The sequence below is a fragment of the Drosophila guanche genome, unplaced genomic scaffold, assembly GCF_900245975.1.
Source record: "Drosophila guanche unplaced genomic scaffold, DGUA_6, whole genome shotgun sequence".
Classification (NCBI taxonomy): Eukaryota; Metazoa; Arthropoda; class Insecta; order Diptera; family Drosophilidae; genus Drosophila; species Drosophila guanche.
Window position 1 is genome coordinate 13,066,264 of NW_022995743.1, and position 24,829 is coordinate 13,091,092.

Below are 24,829 nucleotides of genomic sequence, written 5' to 3' on the forward strand. Positions count from 1 at the left end.
CAGCGATTTTACAGGCATTTATCGATTCATTTATCGCTGGGTCAGCCCTAAACAATTTTTTCTGTTCTGCGACTCAATTGTTTTGTTGTTTTGTCGCAACCAAGTGCGGGAGAAGCCATAAATTGACCCAAACATCAACCAAGTTGAGTGCCACCTGTTGAACGGATGCGATGCGATGCGATGCGGTGCACGTGCACGCCTACACACACGCTGCTCCTCCTAGCCGCACAGAACACACAGGACATGCCGTACGTTATGTAGACGCCCGAACTATAGCTGTAGCTAGAAATAGACAGAGCCAGAGTCAGTGCAAACAGAACCAAGCAAGAATCCAAGCCGGGCACGCTTCCATGGAAAGGAAGGGCACCTACTTTACACACACAGGACTATGTGTCCTTGTCTCACCACCTCACCCACAAAAGTGCTCCACAAGTGTGTGTTGACGTGCCCGCACCTCGCCTGGCTGGCTGGCAGAGGTTGGGGGCCAGCGGCAAATGTTTTCATGCACAAATGCTCGCATACGTGTATGCAGCCAGCCACAGCCAGAGATACAAATAGGGAGAGATTCACCCACACAGAGACAGAGAGACAGAGAGAGAGAAAATAAACGTTATGAATGCTTCATATGCTTAATCCAGGGGATTTCGATGCATATAGGAGTGTTGTGTGTGTTTTCTGCTGAATGGGATTGAGCATCGTCGAATTAATGGTGAGTGGGAGTGAGAGGAGGAGAGTTGGTATGCTAAAGGCTTCACAGTTTCCATTGCCATTGCTATTTCTATCTGGGAGATACTTGCCTTGCATAAGCATCTATCTACACATCGACAAATGCACGGAACGAGACACATTGATATGGACACAGGTTTACTTTTGTCTCTGGCTAAACTATTGATGAACCAAACAAGATTACCATTGCCATAGCTCAAAGGAGCGACCATCTGTACGTATCCATGTCTGTTCGTGTCTGCCATGTCCATGCCATTCGTGTGTGTGTCAGTGTGTGTGTGTGTGTGTGTGATATCTGAAGGATACGTGCTAAATGCCAGGCGAGCAAAATCAAATGAACTTGCCATGGATTAGGCAGGCTACGTGGATGCCAAGGGAATTCCATTTCCATTTACAATTCGAATTTCCATCAAAAGCTTCTGCCGACATGATTAAAGTTTCCCTCTGCTTAAAGCTCCAGCCTTTGACTAATTTCTATGCAAATAATCACGCACCGGATTATGAGGCAAAGTAAAGTAAATTCCTGCATTTATGCTGCATCCCCATACTCCCACTGCTGCTCCCTCTGGAAACGACGGATGACTGGGAGCAGCCCCGGCCAAGCCCCCTGGGCCATTGAGTGATTTATTGATTAAATTGGAATAATTGGAAAGCTCCTTTACTCACGATTCACTTTGCTGATGTCGAAGTCCCGTCGCGAGTCCAGGGCCGGATGGCTGAGTAGCTTCTCCGCTTGCTGCTGCTGCTGCTGCTGCTGTTGGGCCTGTTGCGCGCCCACGGCCATGCCCAGGGCGGCTGGTGGCAGGCACGAGATGCTGCCCCGCTCCAAGCGCTCCTCCCTCTCACTCTTTGGGGTGGCGTTCTGACTAGATGAGGCCGTGGATGAGGACAGGGCATTGCCTTCGGAGCTATGCACGTGCTGCTGCTGCTGCTGCTGTTGCTGCTGTGCGGGATGGACGGTGGCGGAGGGACTGCCCTCGGTGGAGCGACGCCCACCTGCTTCCCCTGCCACGCCTCCACCCTGCTGATTCTGCTGCTGCTGGAGCTGAAGCTGGTGCTGATGATGTTGCTGCTGCTGCTGATGCTGCTGTTGTTGCTGTTGCTGCTGATGGTGTTGCATCTGCAGTTGGGTGAGCTTCTCCTGTACGCCTTGCAACGAGCTGCGTCTGTGCTGCATGGCGGTCACCTCCTCGCCGGGAAGGGGCACGCCCCCCATGCTGTGGGGAGGCGAGAGCGAGTGCTCCTTCTTGACGGCCATGTCCACGAGACTGGCAGCGGCGGAGACGGAGGCCGAGGGGGACTTGGCATTGGCGGCGGCCACAACGGCGGCCGCATTGGCTGCCCGCGTCAAAGCCAAGGCCTGACTCTGAAAGAGAAGAAAATAAAAGAGAAGATAATGAATAACCCGCCGATTGTCTGGACTTATTTCTGTGCTACTCGAGTACCAAGAGTATTTGTCGCTTGTTTACTTGGCTAAATGCTCGAGTGAAATCTTCGCTCGCCGCTTCGTTCACCATTCTTCAATCCCCATTCTTCGGTTTCCAAATAGAAAACAACCCAAATTCACTTTATTGATTAAGTCAACAATGGCCTCGGACTCTGCTCCGAGTCGGACTCTGATTCGGACAAAGTCTCAGTCTCAGATTCAGTTTCGGATTCAGTCCCAGTCCAGGCCAGGGCCAGAGCCAGAGCCAGAGCCAGAGCGCTGACAGGCGTTGATTTCTATTGATTTGTGAGCCGAAAAGGGGGACCGGACCCAGATGTGCGTGTGGGGGTCTGGCCTGTGTTTGCTTTCTATAATTTAGCAAGTAATTTGCTGCACAAATCGTGGCGAATCACGAAATTGTCTTTAATGATGCGGACGGAGGAGATCTCCGACTCGAGATCGTTGTCGAAGCGTAACTAAATTAATGTGGCTCTCTTCTCCAGTCCATTAAAGAGCTGAAAGCTCTTTCACAATACACATTCGCATTCGCATTCCCCTTCCCACTTCCACTCCGCCTGCCAAGCAGCAATTGATGGACCCGCCACAGAAGACCCAAAGGCGACCCGAAGCCGAAGCGAAATTAGCGATGGCATTTCCAATAAGAATGGATCGACTTCAATGATACTCGAAAATACTCGCACATGTTACGCTACAAACTGGCAGCTTTACAATTTTGTATTAATTATAAATTAATTGTTAGATCTGGCAGCTATTTTGGAGAATTCTGCTTGAAAATTTGCAGAGTATTCTACTTTAAGCCCACACAAAATACGGAACGGGATATTCTCATTCTGAGTTCGTTTAAGCGGATGAACTCTCGAGAGACTTAGAAGGATCAGACACCTTTGGAGGAGAGCTACCCTTTGGGTGCTTCACCCATCCAACCATCCATCATCCGATTGGCCCCAATAATTATAGCGTCTCGCTGTGGCTACCGTTTTTACCGTTTATGCTGGCTGAGCACGCATGGAATTCCAGCTTCCAGATCCAAAAGGAATCTTTATTCCTTCTCCCAGACTTTTTTTCCAACTTTGTTGGACACAAAAAATTATGGCATTGGCATTCGCCTTGGTTTTGATTTTGGTTTTTGGGTTTGGGTTTGGATCGCTGATCGTGCGGATAAACTTAAATCGGTGCCGAAGGTAGAGCTCCCTGCTCCCTGCCGCTGGCTAGTTTGTCAAATGAGGGCAAACCATGGACCACAAAAAAAACCAGAGGGAAAAGAAGATCCTGCCGCCCGAAAACATGTTCTGAAAGTTAATAAAGGCTGTGGCAAAGAAGTCGATGGGGTAGATGTAGATGTGCGGCGTCTCCCTGCTTTCCACAGTAGCCGCATCGAGTTAGCGATCAGCGACAAGCAGCAATCGATCTTATGTTATAATCATCGCCAGGCCTCTCGCGACCATCAGCAACGATTTAGGCCTGCAAAAATTCATTTACGCTTTAATCAATTTCATTCACCACGGCCGCTGACCAAGGCGAACCAGAGGAGACGGAGACTCACGGAGAGACATGGAGATGGACTGGCTGCAGACCCGCAGACAGACTCAAGCATAGCCTAAGGCCGCAGTCCGACAATTTCAGCTTACATTGATCTCGCCTTCTCCCTGTTTACCCCCCACCCATCCAGGAACGGGGCCGGATCGGGACGAGGACGCGTCGAGGCGGCTTCTGTTCCCGGCCACATGTCAAAAAATTGACGAAAATTCGATCAAAATTTTAATTGATCGCCCTGCAGTGATTTCGGTTCCCGAAAAATTGATCTGCCCCTCCCCCTCCTACCGCTCTTGCGACGCGCGCACTTGCCGTAATTTTCGGTTGGCCCGCGAAACGACCGAACGACCGAACGAACGAACGACCGACCGATCGGCGGACGAGCGACTCGTGTTGTGATTATGTTAATAGAGGTACACCCCTCTGCTGCCCGCCAGGGGGCGAACAGAGACTGCCTGCCCGTTTCCGCATCCCGCCCTAGGGGGAGGACGGCGCTCACTTCGGCCGGAAACTGAATGGCCGGCGGCCGCGAATTCTGAAACAATCAAACATTTCAGACCCTGCCTCAAAATTCCAGGCATTAATGGCAGGCGAAGATGATCCTCTATGGCAATCATGATGGAAGTGCTCCTCTCCAGAATGAGTCATTCTCATAGAGAGAGAGGGGGGCAACGGACAGGAAACTAATTTGAAGCAAAAGAGGATATTTTTAGCTCTTTGTCTCTCTCTGTCTCTGCTCCGCGGAAGACCTTCAGCTGACTTGCAAGTAAAATAACCTTCAATTAATCCATCCCCGATCACACTTTACCATTGCCCCGGTCCGGTTGATTTTTAATGGCGATCCGCGCATTAATCAACCCGGCCCGCTCCGAGATTCGCCATCCGATCATCCTCCCTGAATGCTGCCAATCAAGGTCTCCTCCCCGTCCCAGCCGACTCTTAGCTTTTCATATTAACCTGTCAAAGGCCATAATTGACAACGATTAACTTTGTCTTTTGTCTCGCGGAAAATTTACATTTTTATGGTTCAATAAAATAAATCAAGGGGCGCACAAAAAAACAAAAACAAGCACGAGGCAGAGGCAGAGGCAGAGGCAGAGGAACGAACCGAAGAACAGCGGGCAAAAGAAACCCCAAGCACAGTGGCAGCGAAAAGTAATTGCAGCACATAATAATCTCGCATTTAATAATCCTCATTAAAGCGCAAAATCACGTCGGTACATTGTTGTACATCTCCCTGGCCAGCCACAGGAGGACAGTTTACACTAACAAATATCACCACCTCACACACACACAGGCAAGAAGAAAGGAAGGAGAAGACGGACCAAGACCAAGGTCCAGCCACTCTCGAATCTCTCGGATCGAAATTAGAGGCTCTGCACTAAAGCACTCCGATGTGGTGTCCTCCGGTGTTTCCCTTCGCTGCTAAGTATTTTTTTCAGTTCGAAATTCCAGAACAAGAGCTTCTGTTTCTGTTTCCCAAAAGTCAGTCCCGAAATATGCACAGGCCTCCCCAAAAAAGGAAGACGAAGGGACCGGGCCGGGGCAGCTGCTGCGATGCGCATCAATCGATGATATGATGAGCTGACGTTTCGGGTTGACGTTTGCTTGTCGTCAATACGTCGCCTAATAACACGTCGCAACAGGTAGTCCCCGAACATCAAGCGAGCGGACAGCCCCAGCGATTCTGGACGGACAGAGACTCTGATTGCGACACAGATACAGATGCACAGCAGCCACAGCCCCACAGCCCCACAGCCCCACAGCCCTACAGCTCAGAACAGCCACCGCCGCTGCAGACCCAGAAAGGAGTCAGTCTCTGGAATTTCATCAATTGCATCAAAAATATGAAATTAGTTTTGGGCCCCAAGTTTTCGGCTGACCAAAAACTGGCAGTCTGGCAGTCGGGACTTTCGAGTCGGGGCTACTGGATTTTTAATGTGTTTTAATCATCGACAGCATCCAGCTACTGCCTCTGAGGCTGCTCCTCAGTTGTCCTCCTCAGTTGTCTGCTCAAATTGTTTTTGTGCGCCAGAGTATCTCTGATCCTTTGGCTTTTGCTGATGCTGATGCTGATGCTGATGTATGGCACATTCCGTTTGGGCTATAAATCGTTGTTGCGCCTGGCACCATGGCGCTGTCTTGTCCTTGGTAAATATCATTTGATTTCAGTCGCAGGCATTAATTGTTTTTGCCTCGCGATTGCTGCGTGATGGGAATGACTGATCAACTGCCAGACGAATCGGATCGGATCGGATCGGATCGGTGAGAATGAACTCTGTGTTAGCCCCCCCACAACCTGGGGCTGTATATTTGGGAGCAGAGTAGGGCACAGCCAAGGATAAGCTGATCTCTCGAAAACATTCGTTTCTCTTCTTGGTCCGCCCATAGGATCTGATCTCTCACAGCCGCCTGTCACTGGCCTTGTTCTTGTCATGTTCTCTGTCAGTTTGTGTGCCCTGAAACATTCTGTAAGTGTTGATCAGTTGAGCAGCGATCTGTGGCATGTGATCTAAATCGCTCTCACGGAGAGAGAGAGAGAGAGAGAGAGAGGAGTAAGCGAACAAGAGCCCAGACCAAACGAGACCAGACCCAGCCAAACCAGACATTGACATTCCACTCTGTCTGGGATTATGTCCGAGTAGTCTCTGAGTCTCTGCTTGAGACATTTCTTCGTTTTTGCTTATCGGGAGGAGCCTCAACCTGGCAGCAGCCAGCTACCGCCAATACATTACCATTTCCATTGGCCATTGGCTGGGGCTCTCGTTTTGTTCTGAAAGTATACGTATGATTGGTGTTTGCCAGAGTTTTTATGGTCTTCGACGGCCTCTGTTATTAATTATCATCGTCAGCGGGAGGCGATCATCGTCAGCCTCAGTCTCCGATCGCTCGATCGCTCCGTTGCCGTGCTCGTCAAATTCCCCAGCGATGGCACTGGGCCCTGGGCACTGAGGTGTGCCCCGTAGCCCGCGTTAGAGAGGGGTATGCCAAGCATTTGGAATTCGGCGCGTAGAAATATCATTTTCATGTATTCGTCGCTGCCCGATTTTGTCTTTGTCTTGTCTCAGTCTGCTTCGCATTTGCTTTTTCGTAATTTGTATGAGATTTTTCGAATATTCCTGCCATTTTGCCATTTATGTACGATCATGTATGCATGTACATATGTACATATGTAGGAGTGTGTCTGCATGCATGCCTTGTGTCCTTAACGAAATTGTGATTAAGTGTTTCAATATCGAAGTGACGAAAGGCAAAACCTGACAAGCCAACAAGGACTGGCCCTGGACAGAGACATGGCCAACTCCAACTCCAACTCCAAGTCCAACTCAAACTTAAACGATGGCGAACATCGCAGCAACGTGCAAAATAATTAAAAATCAGCGAACGTTTCGCTCCAAACATACATATGTACCCTCGAGCAGGCCCCCTGGCCCCTGCCCACTGGCAGCTCGACGCCCGCATCGAGCTGGCGAGTGCGAAAAAACGCCATTTAAAGATGCCACAAAGCCGCAGATAAGCAGAGACAATGCCGATGCCGAAGACGATGACGATGACGATGCCGGCCGGAGTGGTGCGATGGCAGCGATCTGAAAACCGGTTGACAAAATACGCTGGATGCGAAACCCTGGTATGCGATCAGTTGGAGCGATAGCCAGATCCAGACCGAGTCCCAGACGATCGCGGAAGAATGTCTTGCCAAATTACGAGCCCGTCCAACAGCTACCCAGCTACGCAGCTCCGTCTCCGTCCCCACAGTCCCATCCGAACCTAAGCGAAACGATCAGAACAGAACAGAACAGAAGCGTCCACGATCATCGCTGGGACTTGGACTCGGGCTCGGGGCATGCTCATGAGCATCAGCGACATTTAATTATATTTCATTTCATTTTATTTTACTGCTTCAGCTTCTGGTGGTGGTGGTGGTGGTGGTGCTGCTGCTGCCTCATATGGTTTTTTCGGTAATGCCTGCTGCACTCGACTCGACTCCACTTGAGTTTCCTCGCAACGCATCGCATCGCATCGCTTCAACGCATTAATGATGACTTTGCCCTGAATTGCAGAGGCATACACTCAATAATAACAATAATCATAAAGGGGAGAACCAGCAGCAGCAGCAGCAGCAGCAGCAGCGATCGTCGCAGAAATCGCCAGGCAAATCGGCAATTGGCAATGGCATGCCCCATGTCCATGTCCATCTCCATCTCCGTGTCCCTGTCGATGGCGATGGCAATGTCGATGTGGATGTCGATGTCGAGGACCAGGTTCAGGTTCGGCCATGTCTTGTCGCCGAGCCTTGATTATGCGCGCGTTCCTTGCTCATCGCTCGTCCCTGCACTCCCATTCCGGGCTCCCTGCAACGTCCTCATTATTTATACTCGTTCGTCATCAATTTGAGATCATTGCTGCTGGTGCTGCTGGAGTGCTACTTGTGCTACGACTGAAGTCGACCAAGAGCCACTGACTCTGCAGAACGCTGCCAGAGGAGACGAGAAGGTGTCGAGTGCTTGAAATGTTTTAAATACAAAAATTAATAAAGCTCTCTCGCGGCCGCCAAGTGTGTTGGCATTTTCCATTCTTTCAATTACCTGCATGAAGAAGTATTTAGTCCCCGTCCCCTCTCCTCCCCCTGCCGATGACAGAACCTGGCAAATTATTAACTTAACACTTTGGATGTAATGTCCACTTAAAGCGATCCATCACGAGCCAGGACAGGGAGAATGGGCCATGGAAATGTAGGAATTTGTTAGGAAAGTCAGGAAAAAGAGTCGTCAAAGAGTGCACGCATATGTGGCTTAGGCACCTGCTCGTTGAGTATTTCATAGAAGTTCCTGTACCACAACCCTCAACTAATGATTAGTCCACCGTTTACGTCTGAGAGAGTAACAGCTGACAGCGAACCGGGACGAGGGGCAGAGTGCGAGAGTACAATAGCAGAGGAAAGCGGTAACTGCAGTGACAACCCCGCATGGGACTGCACTGCCGTTTGTCAACGACATCCTGGCATATGTAGGTGCCCTTGCCAATGCCAAATGTCGGGCCCCGAGCACCGAGCACCGAGTATCGAGCGCCGAATGCCAAATTACAATTTCAAGTTCAACATGTCGGGGCGGCATAATTTCCTCGATTGCAGCAGTACGTACCACTACTGTGGCCCGGATGGAAAACTCGTTCATGTGTGACCTGCCTCTGGCTGCCCTGCCTGCTAACTGTTTCACATGATCCTTTGTGTGGCCCTGCTCCCGAGTCCGTGTTGCGCTTGAGGAATTCCTTGCTCAACAAATTATTACCTTCACATATGTCCCATCCCATCCCATCCTGTCCCTTCTCCCTCTCTCTCTCTCTGTCTGTTTGTGTGGGTTACTCCAATTATAAGTCAATTAAATAGGTTAAAAGTTAGAAATAAAAAACGGATGAGCAGCCGACAGGAGAATGGAGGGGACACAATTTTGTCACGGCCAAATGAGCAGGAAACAATTTATGAAGCTCACAAATTCTCATGTACCATCACAGAAAATGTCTCTACCTGACTGTCTCTCCTTCGCCTATCTGTCTGTCTGTCTGTCTGTCTGTCTGTCCCTCTGTCTGTTTGTCCATCGATCAGCTCTGGTCTCCGCCGTTTGCTCGCTTGCTTATGTAATCGTTCGATTCACAAATTAGTTTCACTTGAGATCTATATATTTTGTTTATCAATCAATAAAACGAGCGTTCCAATGCCGAGATTCATGCAAATTCTAAACTGATTCCCGACTCGACTCTCGCACCCAATTGGCTCATTGATCAATCATTTAAGCAAACCAAGAGCAAAGCAATAAAGTGATCTGTGAGCCTAATCGACACCCAAAGACGTCTACACTGCTACGTCACGAAGGGGGCTGGATGGGGGGCAGAGGTAGACTGTGGCAACCATCAAGTGGCAGCAAACGATTTTAATTCAATCGCACCAATTAAGCCCGTAGGCGCCCCCAAACGAAAAACCGAAAACGAAACCGAAACCAAAACCGAAAGAAGAGCTTCTGCTGCTCCGGTCTAGGCCCCGCGATTGCCTTCTACGAGTGCGAGTTATGCGCTCAATTAACTGAAATGGGTTGGGATGGGGATTGGGAAATGGGGATGGGTTGCTCCTCGGAGGAATTTCTCGAAAGCAAAGTTCAACATTTCGTTCGCTTCGCTCACTAATCTGTTGGGGTCAATCGATGTTAAGTAGAATCACGAATACCAAATTAATTGATGCCGTTGATATGGAGCAGCAGCAGCAGCAGCAGCAGCAGCCCACCAAGCAGAGCAGCCATCAACCGCCATCTGACTCAAGAAACTCTCTCTTTGATGATCCATCCAGCTCACAGCTGCTCCTCCAGCACCCCATCTTTGCTCTTCTGATGTGTGTCAATCTGTGTTGGTATCTGTGTACTTCTAACACTCACTGTCCGAATGTCCGAGTGTCCGACTGACTGTCTGAATGGGTGTACACATGCGTGAGTGTCAAATGGGTAAATAATACCCGGTTCATGTTTTGAATTAATTCTAATTGAGATTCATTTGTAAGCAATCAGTTAGATTGTTCAGTGGCGATCTTACACTCGGCTTACACACAGATATATCAAATGGATGGATGGCTAGAACTCAAGCCAATGTCTTCTTTGCGAATAGTTCTTCCACTGTTCTGCCACAATTAAGCACTGAACCAATTCTTCCCTTAACCGTATGCCACTGCCACCGCCATTACCACTGGCCCTGCCCCTGCCCCAGCCCCAGCCGCTGCTAAATGCCAAACTAAATGCTGCCTATCACTTGATAGACGTAATTAATAAGACACGCCAGCAATCATAATTGAAAACATGTCTTTTAGCGCCGAAAGCCTCGTAAGTGCAACACGTTGCCATCGATGGTAGGGGGTGGCAGGGCGGGGCAGGGCTAGACGCCGACTAGCACCCATATCAAACAATCTTAAACTTAACAAGCCACAAAACACAAAACACTCCCCCTATTGTGGCACCTCCCTCTGCCCCCACCCGCCAGCAGCTGCCACATCATCTGCCATCTCTGCCCATCGACAATTGTTTGAGTTGGTGGCAATGTTGCAAGCTGCAAAATGCACTTCATGTCCGTCGGCAAGTCTCGCCAGCTCTCCCTCTCTATCTCTCTCTCTCCAACTGTATGTGTTTTTGTGTCTATGTGTGCATGTGTCTATTAGCAAAGACAGCTACGAAAATACCAGTTGCTGTTGCCACTTGCTGCCGTTGTTGCCATGTTACTGCCGCTGTGTTGCACGTGAGACGCAGACTAGCGTAAGATAAACAATTGCCTCTCGGACGGCAGCAACATTGGACGGAACGTGCGGCCGGCCAAATGCAATTAAGCTAAAAATGTGAAAAATATCCCCCAAGCGTTACTGTGGAGCGAGGGGGGCGGAATGGATACTCCCTCCTGTCGACTGCACCCAGTGCTCCGGTTCTCGGGCCTAGTCCGTGGCCATGGAGTGGCTGCGGTGTTAAATAAAAATGTAAATGATGTCTGCTCTGCCTTAAATTGATAAAAGTTCTTCATGTTCTGGATCGGATCCCCATAGAAAGCATTGGAAATGTACTGGGGCGAGGGCGGAGCATATGATATAGAGTTTTAATTGGGATTATCATACATGGAGTGGATATTATATGGAGTGAATGGATTTATCGTTGAAAGAATGACTTGGAAAAGACTGGAAAAACTGAATCTATTTCAGTACGGATTTTACGATCACAAAGTGAAACGAGTTGGAGACGGGATTTCCTTTTAAAGAACCCACACCGATTGTCTTTGAATGCCATTCCAACTGACTTGACTCCTGCGACTGATCTAATCCGCAGTCTCAGATTGTTTAATCCGGCGAAACAAAGCATACAAAAATACAGAAGACAAGATGCCTAAGCCCATTGATTCTTATTTCAATTGCAAAACATTTGAACAGCTGTACAGGCGCGAGTCCTGTATGTAAGTGCAGTTGCGTCGGAGTCGGAGGAGTTTGTTTTGACATTTGGTTGAGTGCAAGTGTAGTGGACGTCATGTCCCGAGAAGTAGGGAACACGGGAGCCAGGGACCCAGGACGCACCTTTGCACAGCCCGAGGGGTCTTGTAAGCGAAGGATGGAAGAACAGGAAGCGGCCTGCAACTGGGTCTGGGTAACGGCAAAGGAGATAGCCGAGAGCCCTACTTAGATAACAATTGCAGAGCAGGAGCGCGAGGAGAAGGGAGAGCAGTGCAAAACTGCATTCCCAATGTAACTGCATCGGGGGTGTACAGGGGGCAGACAGGACAGCTGAGGCCTCCGAGGAGTATTCAAGTGGAAAAGAAGAGAATGAGATGCGGTTCCTTCCTGGTAAGAGTATGTGTGTCAAGGGCAGGCGCCAAGGAGCGTAGAGCAGAGCTCTGGTGGCTAAGGAGGGAGCCCAGCTGTCGTCGAGCACGATTCAGAGCCATGGAAGTCAGAAGCTAGGAGTCGGAGTCAGAGTCACAGTCAGAGTCCGAGTCCGAGTCGAGGCAGGAGGCAGGAGGCAGAGTCACACCCACCGCAGGACAATCAGCAATAAAACAAAACGAACGAAGGGGGAAAGCGAGCGAGAGAAAACCGCAAGCCAAATTGACCGGAAGCTCTTATTAATTTGCTATTAGCCATAGACAGACAGGAAGTTAACTTAATTTGTGTGGCTTTGGCCTAAACAGACAGAAACACACAGAAAAAAAAGAAAACGAAAAAAAAACATACGAGGTACGAGCAGACAAAACAAAACGTTTTCTAAACAGGATGTGAAGCGACATAGAGAGAGAGAAGCGAACAGGACATGTGAACACGGAGACAACTTCAAAGGTCCAATGGAAGAGTGGGGGAGAGTGAAAGTGACAGGAAACATGGCAGAACGAGAGAGAGAGAGAGAGAGAGAGTGGTAGAGCCTGTGAGCTTTTACCGTTAGCCTTAATGAAGCCTGATTAGATCAGGGATGCACCTGGACAAAGTACATGGATCTCATCTCTCATCTCTGCACTCCTCCCCGCAAACTGGGGGACCAATTAAAATGTTTGCTCCAGTTGGGATAGGCCACTCTTCAACCTGCTCGCCAGCACCCACTTTTCCAGACTGCCACCCCCCACCGGCACACAGTCATTCCATTGTTTTCACTTTTGGGCCATGGTACAAATAAGGGCCATGGGCAGAAGGAGCCAGCCAGAAGAGCATGAGGCGGCGACCAGACAGATCGCAAGCAAAAGACAAGGGAATAAAACAGAAAAACAAAAGTCGTTAATGATAAGAGACCAAATGACGTACAGCCCCTCTTTTGCTGACGGGGAAGGAACGATTAGACAGGGGCAGAGACACACACATGCCAAGGTTCACCTTGGAAGTACGAGACGAGTATTCCCGTTTTTATTGCCCGAGCGACAGGAAGCACTCTGGCATACAATGGGGGGGAAGAGACTAAGACCAAGACCAAGACCGAGACCTCTCTGGTGCTGCTGCTGCTGCTGCTTCTGCGGCACAAATGAGGTGCGAGCTCTCGATTTCGAGATTATCATATCAGAGCATACACATCGGATGTGGGCTCGCAGCACCCTCGTTCAAGCTGGAAACAGCAGGAGGACAGCCAGCAGTCCTGTCTTGTCCTGGCCTACTTCTTACAGGCAGTCCTGCCCCAGCTGAAAGTGAAACCCGAGGTATGTATGACAGGAAGCCAGGAAGTCTTTGTCGACGTGTGCCAACTGAATTCAGTCCCTCATATCCAGCACGTGCTGCGGCTGCGGCCCCCCATCGACGCTGCACTCCCGTTCACATGTTGTGGCCAATGGATGAACGGTCCTGTTAATCGTTTGCTGTTACACGTCTCGCCAAAGGACAGTTGATGGAAAGCAGAGTGGAGCTAGAGAAAGTCTCACATTCAAGTATATCTTTTTTTTTTGCTGCTGGGCTGGCGACAAACTTCCTGAACTCGTAAATGCACAGCCTCGCCCATGGAACTGGAACTGGAAGGGCGCATGGGAAGAGGATTTCCCTGCTGCTGTTTTTTGCCGTTCTCTGGCAATTGCGAATAATGGTTTTATGCATTTGCTGACAGTTTTCAGGCGAGGCCAACACTTTGGTGCCGTTTGATTGGCTTAATTATTTGTAGGCAAATGCCAGTGCCAGTGGCAGTGGCAGTCGCAGTAGCAGTGTCTCCCATGCCAGTCCCCCACCCAACTCCGATTCATAGAACATACGTAAAAACGGCAATTAAAGAGAGAGAGAGAGAGAGAGAGAGAGAGAGAGAGAGGGCGGGCATGGCGCACTGTCAGTGAACACGCGCCAAATGTGCTGGGGGAGGCAGAGGGAGAGAGACCATAGCCAGCTTGGAGTTGCAATTTCCGAGTTATGCGTGCGAATATGTTGCATGGCTAGGCGGAGTGGCAACTCCACATGGCAAGTGGCAGGCAGCAGGCGGCAAGTGCAAAATGGCACCTTGCTGCACCGTGTCTGGCGTCGTCATTTAATGCTTTTCTTGGTGTGAATTAATTTTATTGCCTAATTGTCTCTCCGCGACACATGTTGGAACTATTAAGCGCATTTTAAACAGGCCCAACTATGTAAGTTTATGGGCCTTGCTCTCGAGGACCACGCCTAAACGCCCGCACACCGCACACCGCATGCCCCATGCCCTAATGCTTGCGATTTTACGAGTGTTTGCCCGCGCACATACTTATTTCTCCAAATATATATTTGCCGCACACGGAAAGCACACATTTTTGGCGACACTCGAAATCGGTTTCTTCTCTAAACATCGGGGAATATGTCTTTATTTTTAAGCAGAAACCGATTTCCGGAAATGCTTGGTTTGGGAAGGAAAGTCATTTGAGTATTTCAGGGAAATTAAGTGAGCACGAAAAAGGAAAGTGGGAGTCGTTCTAGGGAACCAATATTCCCAGCCCTGATGGTAATAAGCGGGTGCAAACTATCCTAGCCATCTGTTCAACTTCAAAGATCTTCAAAATTACTTGATGTGTACATATGTGTATGTACGAGTCCATTCCCAGCTTCGGCTATACAAACTCTTTACGGGAAAAAACGATCAATTTATTCGGTTTTAGTTAGCCGACCCATAGATACATATCTTTTGCATCTCTCATCAGCGTTTCAGCTGTTCCAACATCGACGGTAGGCCTGCTGACTTGTCTAGGACCGCCATCGACATCGCGCCCTCAGTCGCGAGTGTCACCCTCACCTGTTTGCATTGCCATAGCTACAGGGATCTACTGCGAGTATCTTTGTATATGTATTATGCATCTCCCTCTATCTCCCTGCCCATATCCGACTATCTCTAGCTATCTCCCTCTAGCAGTTCCCCTTCTCTCCCCTCACGTGTTTTATTAATTGCACGTGGGGGGACCACTGGTGGTTGTCTCTGTCTCTTCTAGCAGTTTTTTCCCAGTTCCAGTTCTCCCCTCGTTCCCGGTCCTTTTTGCCATTTGGTCAGGCCCAGAAAGGTTTTGTTTTTTTTACATGGCCCTGGCCATGGCTCTGACTCTGACTCTGACACTGACTGTGGGTCCGGTCCGTCTCTGGGTGAGTTTCCTCATCGCGTTTTTCCTTAGCGCTTCCCGCTCATTTCTGTTTCTGTTTCTGTTTCTTCTGTTTTCTTCCTTGGCACAATGGGTTAACCCACAGACCAACACACACGCACATTTGATCACTTCCCCGACGGCGTTCGTTTAGCTCGATTACGCTTCCGGTTGCTGGCCCCTTCCCTGCCTTGCTTCGAGCCCCCTCACCCTCTAGCGTCTTCCTACTTCTTCATCATTCTTCTTGTGCCTTCCGATCCTGTGCAATCGAATGACACAATTTCTGTTTTGTCATCTGCCCCTGTTCCCTGCCGTGAGCGCTTCCTCTTCTCTTATTGTCATTAGCCTCCTTTTCTCTCGATCCCTCTCTCTCTCCCTCTCTCTCTCTCTCTCTCTCTCTCTCTCTCTCTCTCTCTCTCTGCATATGTGTGTAATGATCTTGGCAATTAGATGTCTCTGTGTGCGTGCTGGAAAGGCAAATCCATTGTCTGGGCAGGGAACAGCAAACATAAATTATGGGATAATCCGACATAAGCGTATTTCCATGATCTGTACGAGTCTCGTCGGGTTAGTTGACTAAATGAATGGCTGGGATACTGAATGAGTGAGGTAATGAATGATTGAATGACTGCGAGAATCTGTTAGCCGCTGACAACTTCCTGCTGTTGGGGGGAAACGCAACTCGACTGCCGCCGACTCTTTCCAATTAGTGTTTTCTGTGATTGCTCCACATGCAGATTAGCTGACATTCACATCACATTACCGAGCGGTACCCATGGCGTGCCATAACTAAACCGTTGGCACCCCCACACAGCCCCTGCACGGTTTTGGACAGCATTGGATTAGGTTTAGCTAACACGCAAAGTTTAGCCAAGCCAAGTTGCATTTGTCGTTTGGGGACCACGAACAAAATACGATGACACCGATAAGCGGCTATCGTCGTCTGACATGCAACCGATGGATGACCCATGGCAAGGTGGCAGGAGGGAGTGAGGGTCACCTGGTAATGCTTTCAATTTGTACAGGAATTGATTTGCCTTTTCTGTGTTACTACTGGGGTTATTGTCAAGCACGCAACCCCACGAATGTTGCTGATGAGCCACGGGATTTGGCGTTGGGTCAACAAGTCTCTGGGCCAGAATATTTACTCTGCCCCTATACGAAGTTCTTCTCAAATCTTAACGAAATAGAACTGTGAGTCGGAACTCTAATCAGATATAATTGTGTTAATTGTGTGTCTGATCAATCAAGTTCTGTTTGCCCCACGACTCGGACGGGGGCGCTTCATTAAGATAGCACTGGAAATTTATCGAATGCCATGGCTCGATTTCTGTCATACCAAATGTGAACATATTTCGATCTTGGACAGACCTGCTAGTGGTTATCTTCGGGGCCAGAGCCGGTCAAATCGAAACCGAAACTGGCGCATAATTCCCAAAGACCCGCGCGATTAGATTAACCAGCCGACAGTGTCGGGGCATTTGATATACTTCGGAACCTAAATGGATAGTAAATCCTTGGACTGTCCCGTCCAGTCCAGTCATGTTGAAAGGTTTTTGATAAAATAGCAAACACAGTAATTTACACATTTAGATATATGAACGTACAAATATGTTTATTTGTACATGATGTTGGAATGGCGATGGGGGTCGGTCATTGATTAGATTTGGATAAAAGGCGGCTGGTCACCCATTATATAGATTAAAATTGGTTAATTATCGATTTATCGTCTTGCTGGCGACTTAATTGTGGCCCCGTTTACGGTTCTGATTAAAATTATGAATCTACGCGTACTCATAATGAGCCTACTCATGCCAGTGGTGCCATTTCAGAGAGAGAGAGAGGCTGAAAAAGAGGGTTAGTGACGGGACAGATAAGTGGATTAGTTGATTCACAGTAGCCAAAGCGGTGGACCGTCGATCGCCAATAAATCGTCGGTAATTTGAATCAATTTAGTTATTGACAGGGGCGGGGAGTGAGCAAGTGGCAGAGTGGCAGAGTGGCTGAGTGGCCGAGTAGCTGGCCAGCTGGGTGACGGGGGGAGTACGTGCAAGTAGCTTATTTTCCCGTATTCCGCTTTCTGCTGCAAATTCAAACTAATCCTCTGTAAGATGTCCACACATACACACACACAGACAGACACGTAGACGGACAAGAAGTGCTGAGCATTTCCTCTCCCCATTAGCTGCAGAAAGAGAGGGACAGCGAGATCGCTGCTGGGTGATCGCCACTTCCTGGGCATCGGAGCAGCGTGATCGGCGTCGTCGTCCGCTGTTAATGTGTGACTTTTGCTGTGTGTTTCCAGCGACATTAATTTCGTGTGTTGGATCTTAAGCCGGATTTAGTTAAGCAGCTCAGCGATCGTCGTCGGGTGAGCAGCGAGCAACGATCGCCGCATTAAGTACGCTTCCAGACGCTTCACCAGTTCCAGCTACGGCTACAGCTACAGCTCCACCTCCAGCTCTGGTCACATTTTGTTGGGCCTGCTTAGGAAATATAATCCCTTTTGTCGATGCCCGGCCTGATCGCCGCTTACTCACTGTGCCGTGATGGCGATCACCTGTTTGGCTTGCCAGCGATATTGATATGCTCTTTCTCCGTCTCCGTCTCCGATTGCGTCTCCCGCTCCCCATGTACCCCTGTGGGTCTCTTTTATAATGTGTCGCACATTAGTTAGCAGTTAATACTTTAAATAAGACGAGGTTACCGACATTTTGTTGGCTCTGACTCTGACTCTGACTCGGCTTGAAAGAAATATGCTGGGGCTTGTCTGAGCCGATTGCGGCTGTGACTTGTAGAAATCGTTGTCTCTTGCCTGTTGGCTATTGGTTTGTCTTTGCTGCTGTTTCTGCTTCAGCTTCTGCTTCTGCTTCTGCAGCTTATGATTTTCAACGGGGCGTATTAGTGATAAATAATAAATCTTCAACACCAGAAATATCTTCGTGTAAGCCCCACAATGTCTTCGGGATAGGTGCGGTGCGGCAATCAGAACCAAAGTTTATAAGCAAACAAAACTCACATCTAAAGACGTTCATATAGCATATACATATGTATGTATGTATTTATGTACGAGTATGTAGAAGATATTCATTTCATTTTCACTTGTCATAATTTTCAAAACATTCGGAAATTTATGTGAATCGGGATTTGCCCGCCCCATTCTATGTATAAATAGTTGCGGAGGGGACCGAAACTCGTCCAGTGTCTTTATGGAACAAGCTAAATCCACTAATTAAGAATGAGAAAGGTGACAATATGGGTGGGAGCGTCGGGAGGTGCTCTCGGAGACGCGTAAATTGTTGAATATTCGATGGTTTTTCCGTGTTTTGTCAGAGTCCGTGCATTCCGATTAAGCTGAGTGATAAATTGCCAAACAAAAGTATGGGGACGCGGTGGGGAATTGGGGATTCTAGATTCCCTCTTCCCTCGACAAGTTAATTTCCCCAAACTGGCTATTATCACTCTGAACTTTTCCGTTTCGGTTATTTCGTTCTGTACTGTTTTTTATCAGCCTTTGGCTCGCCTTAAGCTACAAAGCCTGAACCGCTTTTATCGCAATGTCTTACAAATCGTTTTATCAAGGTGTCATTAGCCAGGCAAGAACAATAACAACAACAACAACAACAACAGCAACAACATCAACAAGAGAACCCGAACGGTGTTTTATGATAAGTGCAGAAAGAAAACCTCAACAAGTCGAACACGTTTTGTTGATTATCTCGGGGAGCAGAAGAGCCGTGGAGTAGAGCGGCCGGCCCCTTTGAAAGTCGGAATAGAAAACCCAAAAACATGAACACGAAACAAAAACCGAAAACCGAGCAATGAACACGGAAAAGGAGACAATTGATTTAAGGCCGCTGCAAGTGCCAAAAAGTAATGAAGAAATTGAGAAGTTCCGCTGAACAGCCGCCCGACATCTTGTAATTAACTTAAAGCGTTTTCGTTGTCTGATATCTGAATGAATGCTTTTCATACGCCCATCTCCCGCCTTGTTCCGGCGAAGCTCTCAGCTTGATTGGAGCTCAGAATCCGCGACAGAAGCTGACGCAGCATCGGAATCCGAATCGCTGGCATCGGGCACCAGGTATAGCTTCAGCTTCTTATGGTAATAATCATTATAAATTATTATAATCCAATCGGCTTTGAATAATTAATAAACCTATTTATATATATACGAGTATATCGTCTGTATGCAAACTCCGCGAAGGCGCATAATCGGTCGGTAAAAAGCCGCTCAACTGTCGAAAGACAGTTGTGTGTGTGTGTGTGTGGGGCTGGTGGAAGGGGGAAAGAGATGAGTTGAGAAAGCGTAGAATGAAATGCTAAAAATGTGTTACAATCAAGAAGAAGAAACACCAAACAGATCAAACTCGCGCAGGGTAGAGGATAGAGAGAGAGAGAGAGGGAGAGAAATGGCTGGGGAACATGCTTAAGCCCTGATAAATACGGAATGCCCCAACAGAATGAGTTTGAAAAAGGTGCTAGACCCCAATGAAGGCAGAGGACAATGGGCAACAAGAGAGACGGAGAGATGGAACTGAAAGAGGAAGAAAGGCAGGAGAAGGAGAAGGAGAAGGAGAAAGAAAGCCAACGACCAGAAGGCGTGGTGCCTGTGCCCCAGCAACAACAAAGATGACAAACAGTTTGGACATTTATGAGCAGCATTTAATGGACATTTGACTACCGGAATTTAACGAAACCGAAAACGTGGGAAGAGCAACGCAGGAGTGCGAAGAAGAGTAGAATGCATGGGGGTTTGGTGACGGGTCTGATTGGGAGTTCGAATTCGATGCACCGCCAGATTAATCCCGCGATTATCATTAGTCTTGGCTGCAGACAGATGAATGGCTGGAATGGCTAGATGGATGAATGGGAAAGGTGGGTCGAGGAAATGACTATTAGATGATCGGGCCCATCGAGCAGGAAGCACATCCAAAGAAGATTTCAATTAATAAATATTCCATTATCTGTTTGGGTTCCCCTTCTCCTCATGTCTCTCTGGAAGGTTGAAACTTCCAACACTCACAGATTAGACAAAGTCAAACCATTTATAATTTATAAGACGTCCTATCTGGCTGAAAGAAGAAGCAGCAGCTGGGTGATCTAACCGCACGGGGCATTATCTATTCCTAGGTTTCGATATTTCCCTCAAAACAACAAAAAAAACCCAAAAAATTATCACAACAATAAAACTAAATGCTTTATAATTAGTTTGCAAAGCAAAAGAAATCACCAAATGTGACACACACACACAGACGACACACAGACACAGAGGCCTCTGCGGATTTGGTATTTGAAAATGATTTGTTATAGTTTACGAAAGAATTGCCATTTATTTATACCCATTCTATACCCATTCTAGCCATACTGGTTTATTATCTGGCCCGGCCGTAGTAGGAGGAGGAGGAGGAGGACCAACTTACGGCGTCTTATCTTAATCCCATTCACTAAGCATATGCGTCGACACATAAAACTGTCAAAAATAAGAACCAGCCAAGCAAAAGATGAATAGAATGAAAGTGGAGCCGAACACGTAAATGCCCTAAGCATATATTCAATGAAACTTTCCGTCTAATTTTCTGGTCTTGAAGAATCAAAAGATATTTCTTACTTCAACAGAAAGTTTGAGGAAAGTTTTTCGAAGTAAAAATTGTTAATTATTTCCCACTAAAAGCCATTTAATCAATGATCACCCCTAAGGGAGCCATAAACGTACATATGTAAAAGGAAAAGCCAAACTCTCAGAAGGCGAATCGAGGCTATGTACATATGTACATAATTATGTATATGTTTAATCTTTATCCTCCTGTGGAAAGGAAGGGGCAGAGTTCTGATTAGAGGCGGCGTATTCTGTTTTGGCTAGAGTATACGGCCCCCATATACATATTTAGGAATGACTGAGGCTTTGTGCTGTTTGTTTTTGAAAGCTCTTCGATTTGGGCAGTACAATAATTCTTGTGGCATGGTTCAAGCAAGAAGACAATGACGATAGCTCCCATTTGATGATTGGGATTTGTTTAATATACAACACTGAGCGGGGGAAATCTCATTTTGAAATCAGATAGAAATAAGCAACATAAATTCATGGATTAGTCACCCTGTTTTCACCCGATTTTGTGCCGATATCAACGGGCTGGACAACTGCGGGGTCTGGGACTGCGACTGGGGCTAGGGCTTGGACTGAGACCAAGGCAGAGTCAGAGTCAGAGTCAGATAAATATAATAATTACACTCACACAACATAATCAATTATGTCTGCTAATAAACTCGAAGTCCGGACATACCATACAGACACATGAGCACACACAGATACACAGATATCTGGACTGTTTGTGACATGTGTATGAGTGATCCCCACAGCCCCTGCACCGAGGGTGGGTTGGACTAATCACGCCAGCATGTTCATAATCAATTTTATCGCACTTATTTGGATTAATTGCGATATCACTGACAGAGCGACCGGGTGACGGTTCGCTCGAGGCTCGAGACCCGAGCCACGATAAAAGCAAAGTGCCTCGCACGGCGATGACGCGATGGCAAACCCCAAAGAGTTCAACTACGAGTATCTGAATGCATGTTTGTACATGTGTACACACGGAATGCTCTATTTTGTGGGGCTATAGATCCCCATGCCTCATCAGGGGCCTCATCCTCGTCGATATCTAAGTTTGGTATTGCGGCGTCATCGCCTTATGCCGAAATTAACAGCATTTGTCAAAGTTACCGTCGGGATTATCTTATCTGCCTGGCAAAAGCCGCCCGAGAACTCAACCCACATTCGGAGCTGGAGCTGGCAGCCAAGGGGAGAAGTTCGGTATGGTTCGGTTCGACTCGGGGATCGGGGATCGGGGATCGGCTTTACAATGCAATTAGTCGACAAACAAACCAAAACAGAACAGAGCAGGGCAGGGAAGGGAAGAGCAAGGCATACATACCCCCAACAGAACAGAAAAAGATAAATAATTAAATGGAGTTGGCAAAGAAGAGCGAGGGTGAAGCGAAAGTGTTGCGTGGCGCGATAAGCAGCACCGATCTCGAAAATCTCAGCCGATAAGGATTATCTTAATCTGCATAAATAGCAAAACGAGCGCATATCTACACACATTATACTGCCGTTATCACAATCAGTTTGCCATATGTTTGCTTTGAACTGATTCCGCCGGAACGAAACGCAGCCCCCCGCCCACTTCCCAGGGGCAAGATCGGTGCGACTCAATGGCTGACTAAGTGCCTCTAATAGGCGTGAAGTGCCGACGGCAATTCAAAGAGGATGATGATGATGAAATATATTCAAGATTGCTTCGTAATCTCTGTGTCCTGTTAATTTCCCCAGCGATCTAATCGTGTCGCAACGAAATGAAACTGGAAGTGGAACTCACCTGCTGTCCGGCATTGGCTGCCACCCAGGCTTCGGCAAAAGTCTCCATGGCGCTCTGGAAGTCCATCGTATGGGCGGTTCAAAGTTCTAATTGGCTCGTGGGGCTTTGTTTTCACTCTTTTATGGCCAGATGCAGCAGGCAGGCTCGCTTTGGCATTAATTGATTCAAATTTGAATGGTTCGAATAGGGGAACTCTGATTTTGTTGCGATTCGTTAGTGGTTGATTGTAATTGTAGATTGTAAATTGTAAATTGCAAATTGATGCGCGATAAGGAGCTAAGGTATTGGCATGTTCCGATTTCGATACCGATTTTGAGATTTCCCTAGCTGGTTGACGGGGACGGTGGCGTTGGCGGAGAGGCAAATTAGACACAGGCACACACATACACACACACACACACACGCGGGCGGTCAGGCAAACGCGCGCCTCGAGCTTGCAACTTGGCTGGAACGGATTCGATGACGACTTCCACAATGCAGCGCGGCTTCCACTGATGCACTTCTTGTTAGCTCTGGTTCTGGTTGCTGCTGTTGCTGTTGCTGTTGCAGTGACTCTCGACGCGACATCATTAGTGCAGGCGGCACAGGCACGCCATAGCCGTAGCCATAAAATCAGGGGCCTACACTAAGGTCAGGATAGGCAGCGTGTCAAATGCCGGCTCCCGCGAAGCGATAACAGTTCTCGAGCTCGCTGGGGATCCCCGTATGCAGATCGGGATGGTACTGGGATACTCTTCTCCCCTCTCACTCTCTCTTATTCTGTCTGGCTTCCGTCTGTGGTGTGTCCGGCTGGTTAAGAGTTGATTTTTCAGCAGGTTTATTATCACTCAATCCCTGGCCGATCGTCCATCGACTCTCCAGGCGTATCTGTGTGTCGTTATATCTTTGTATCTGAGCGGCGCGTCCTCTCACAGCTCAAGTTGGCGGGCAACTGACGGCATTCTTTCGCATTTGCAGTTGGCAGCAGCGGCGCCGGCTGGCTTCGGCTCCCCATCAAGTTCGTTCTCACCCACCCCATTTCAATGCCGCCTTCGTGTGAGCGTGTCTGTGTGTTCGTGTGAGTCACAAACGAAAAGAACACAAATACAACGGTGAGAGCCAAATGCTCTCTCATTCTGGCTCTCCGTTGTATCTGTGTGCCTGCAGGTTTATTTCAAGCGACGAATAGTAGTAGAATCCGGAAGCACTAGCAAAGATGGGAAAATGTTTTAGCACCAATTGTGTAGCCAATTGTTTCTAGAAGATATTCAGCCAGGGGTCTCATTGATTGTCAGGAAATTAAACTCGACTAAATGTTCCTAAATATTAATTACATATTCATACATAAATTCTGATAAACATAAGCATATCACTGGAGCTACAACGCAATTTACGTGCAATTCGATCTGAGTTCTGTTGAGCCTTTCGCGTAAATTTGCTAATTTTTCCCCATAATCGTGGCACGGAACTGTATAAATCATTTGCAAAGCAACAGGCTGAATGGCTATGCCAACTTTGTTTGAAAATCTTGAATCTTTCAATCTTTACGATTGACTACTGCTACTTGTTCTTTTTCTGGAAATGTGATTTGCATTATAAAAACTATATTTTACTGGCTCCTAAGTGAATCGGGTTCCCAGTAATCCATCACTAGTTGATAGTGTTTATTAATTATTAAATATTCTTCTGAATTTGCACACAAATATGGATCCTATTGTGCCCACGCCAGATCTCTATAGCCAGTGATTGGAGTCCCCTACTGGCAGTACCACTTAGTGTTCAGGGAAATCCTAAAGGTAGTAGAGATACTACTAAATTCTGTCTTTCATTCTCTCAAAACAAAGTCTCTTGCTTGTGTGCGTTTGTGTGTGACCAAAACAAAACACACACACACACAGAAAAACCTTCGCCAGAGAGCATCATTTTCGGAGAGCTAAATGCCAGCTACATTTTCGGAGAGAGACTCTCGCACTCACACAGGGACAATAGTGAGTAAACCTGTTCCGGCGCAGAATTGCACTTGTCGCTGCCGCTCGCCGCCTTCGCCCAACCCCCCAAGCAGCACCATCCACACCTCAGCCACACCCCTCCCACTCCAGCAGAAGTTGCCTCGTTCGGCTGCGCGTTTTCTTTTATTTTTTGTGCGCTGTGCTGTGCTGTGCTGTGCTGTGGCGAAACGCAATGGATTTGCTGCAAATTCGGGTGG

General features: G+C 47.9%; 1 protein-coding gene across 1 annotated transcript in view; it reads right to left on the reverse strand.

The window, feature by feature from the left end:
* LOC117590366 overlaps nt 1-23,564 on the reverse strand; it is a 46,655-nt gene extending 23,091 nt beyond the window's left edge. Inside the window, exons 1-2 of the mRNA XM_034282956.1 lie at nt 22,645-23,564; nt 1,393-2,092 (exon numbers count right to left, since the gene is read on the reverse strand). Of these exons, the coding sequence (XP_034138847.1) occupies nt 1,393-2,092; nt 22,645-22,710 (766 nt within the window). The 5' untranslated portion in view covers nt 22,711-23,564. The remainder of the gene's footprint in view (nt 1-1,392; nt 2,093-22,644) is intronic.
* Between the last annotated feature and the right edge of the window lie 1,265 nt (nt 23,565-24,829).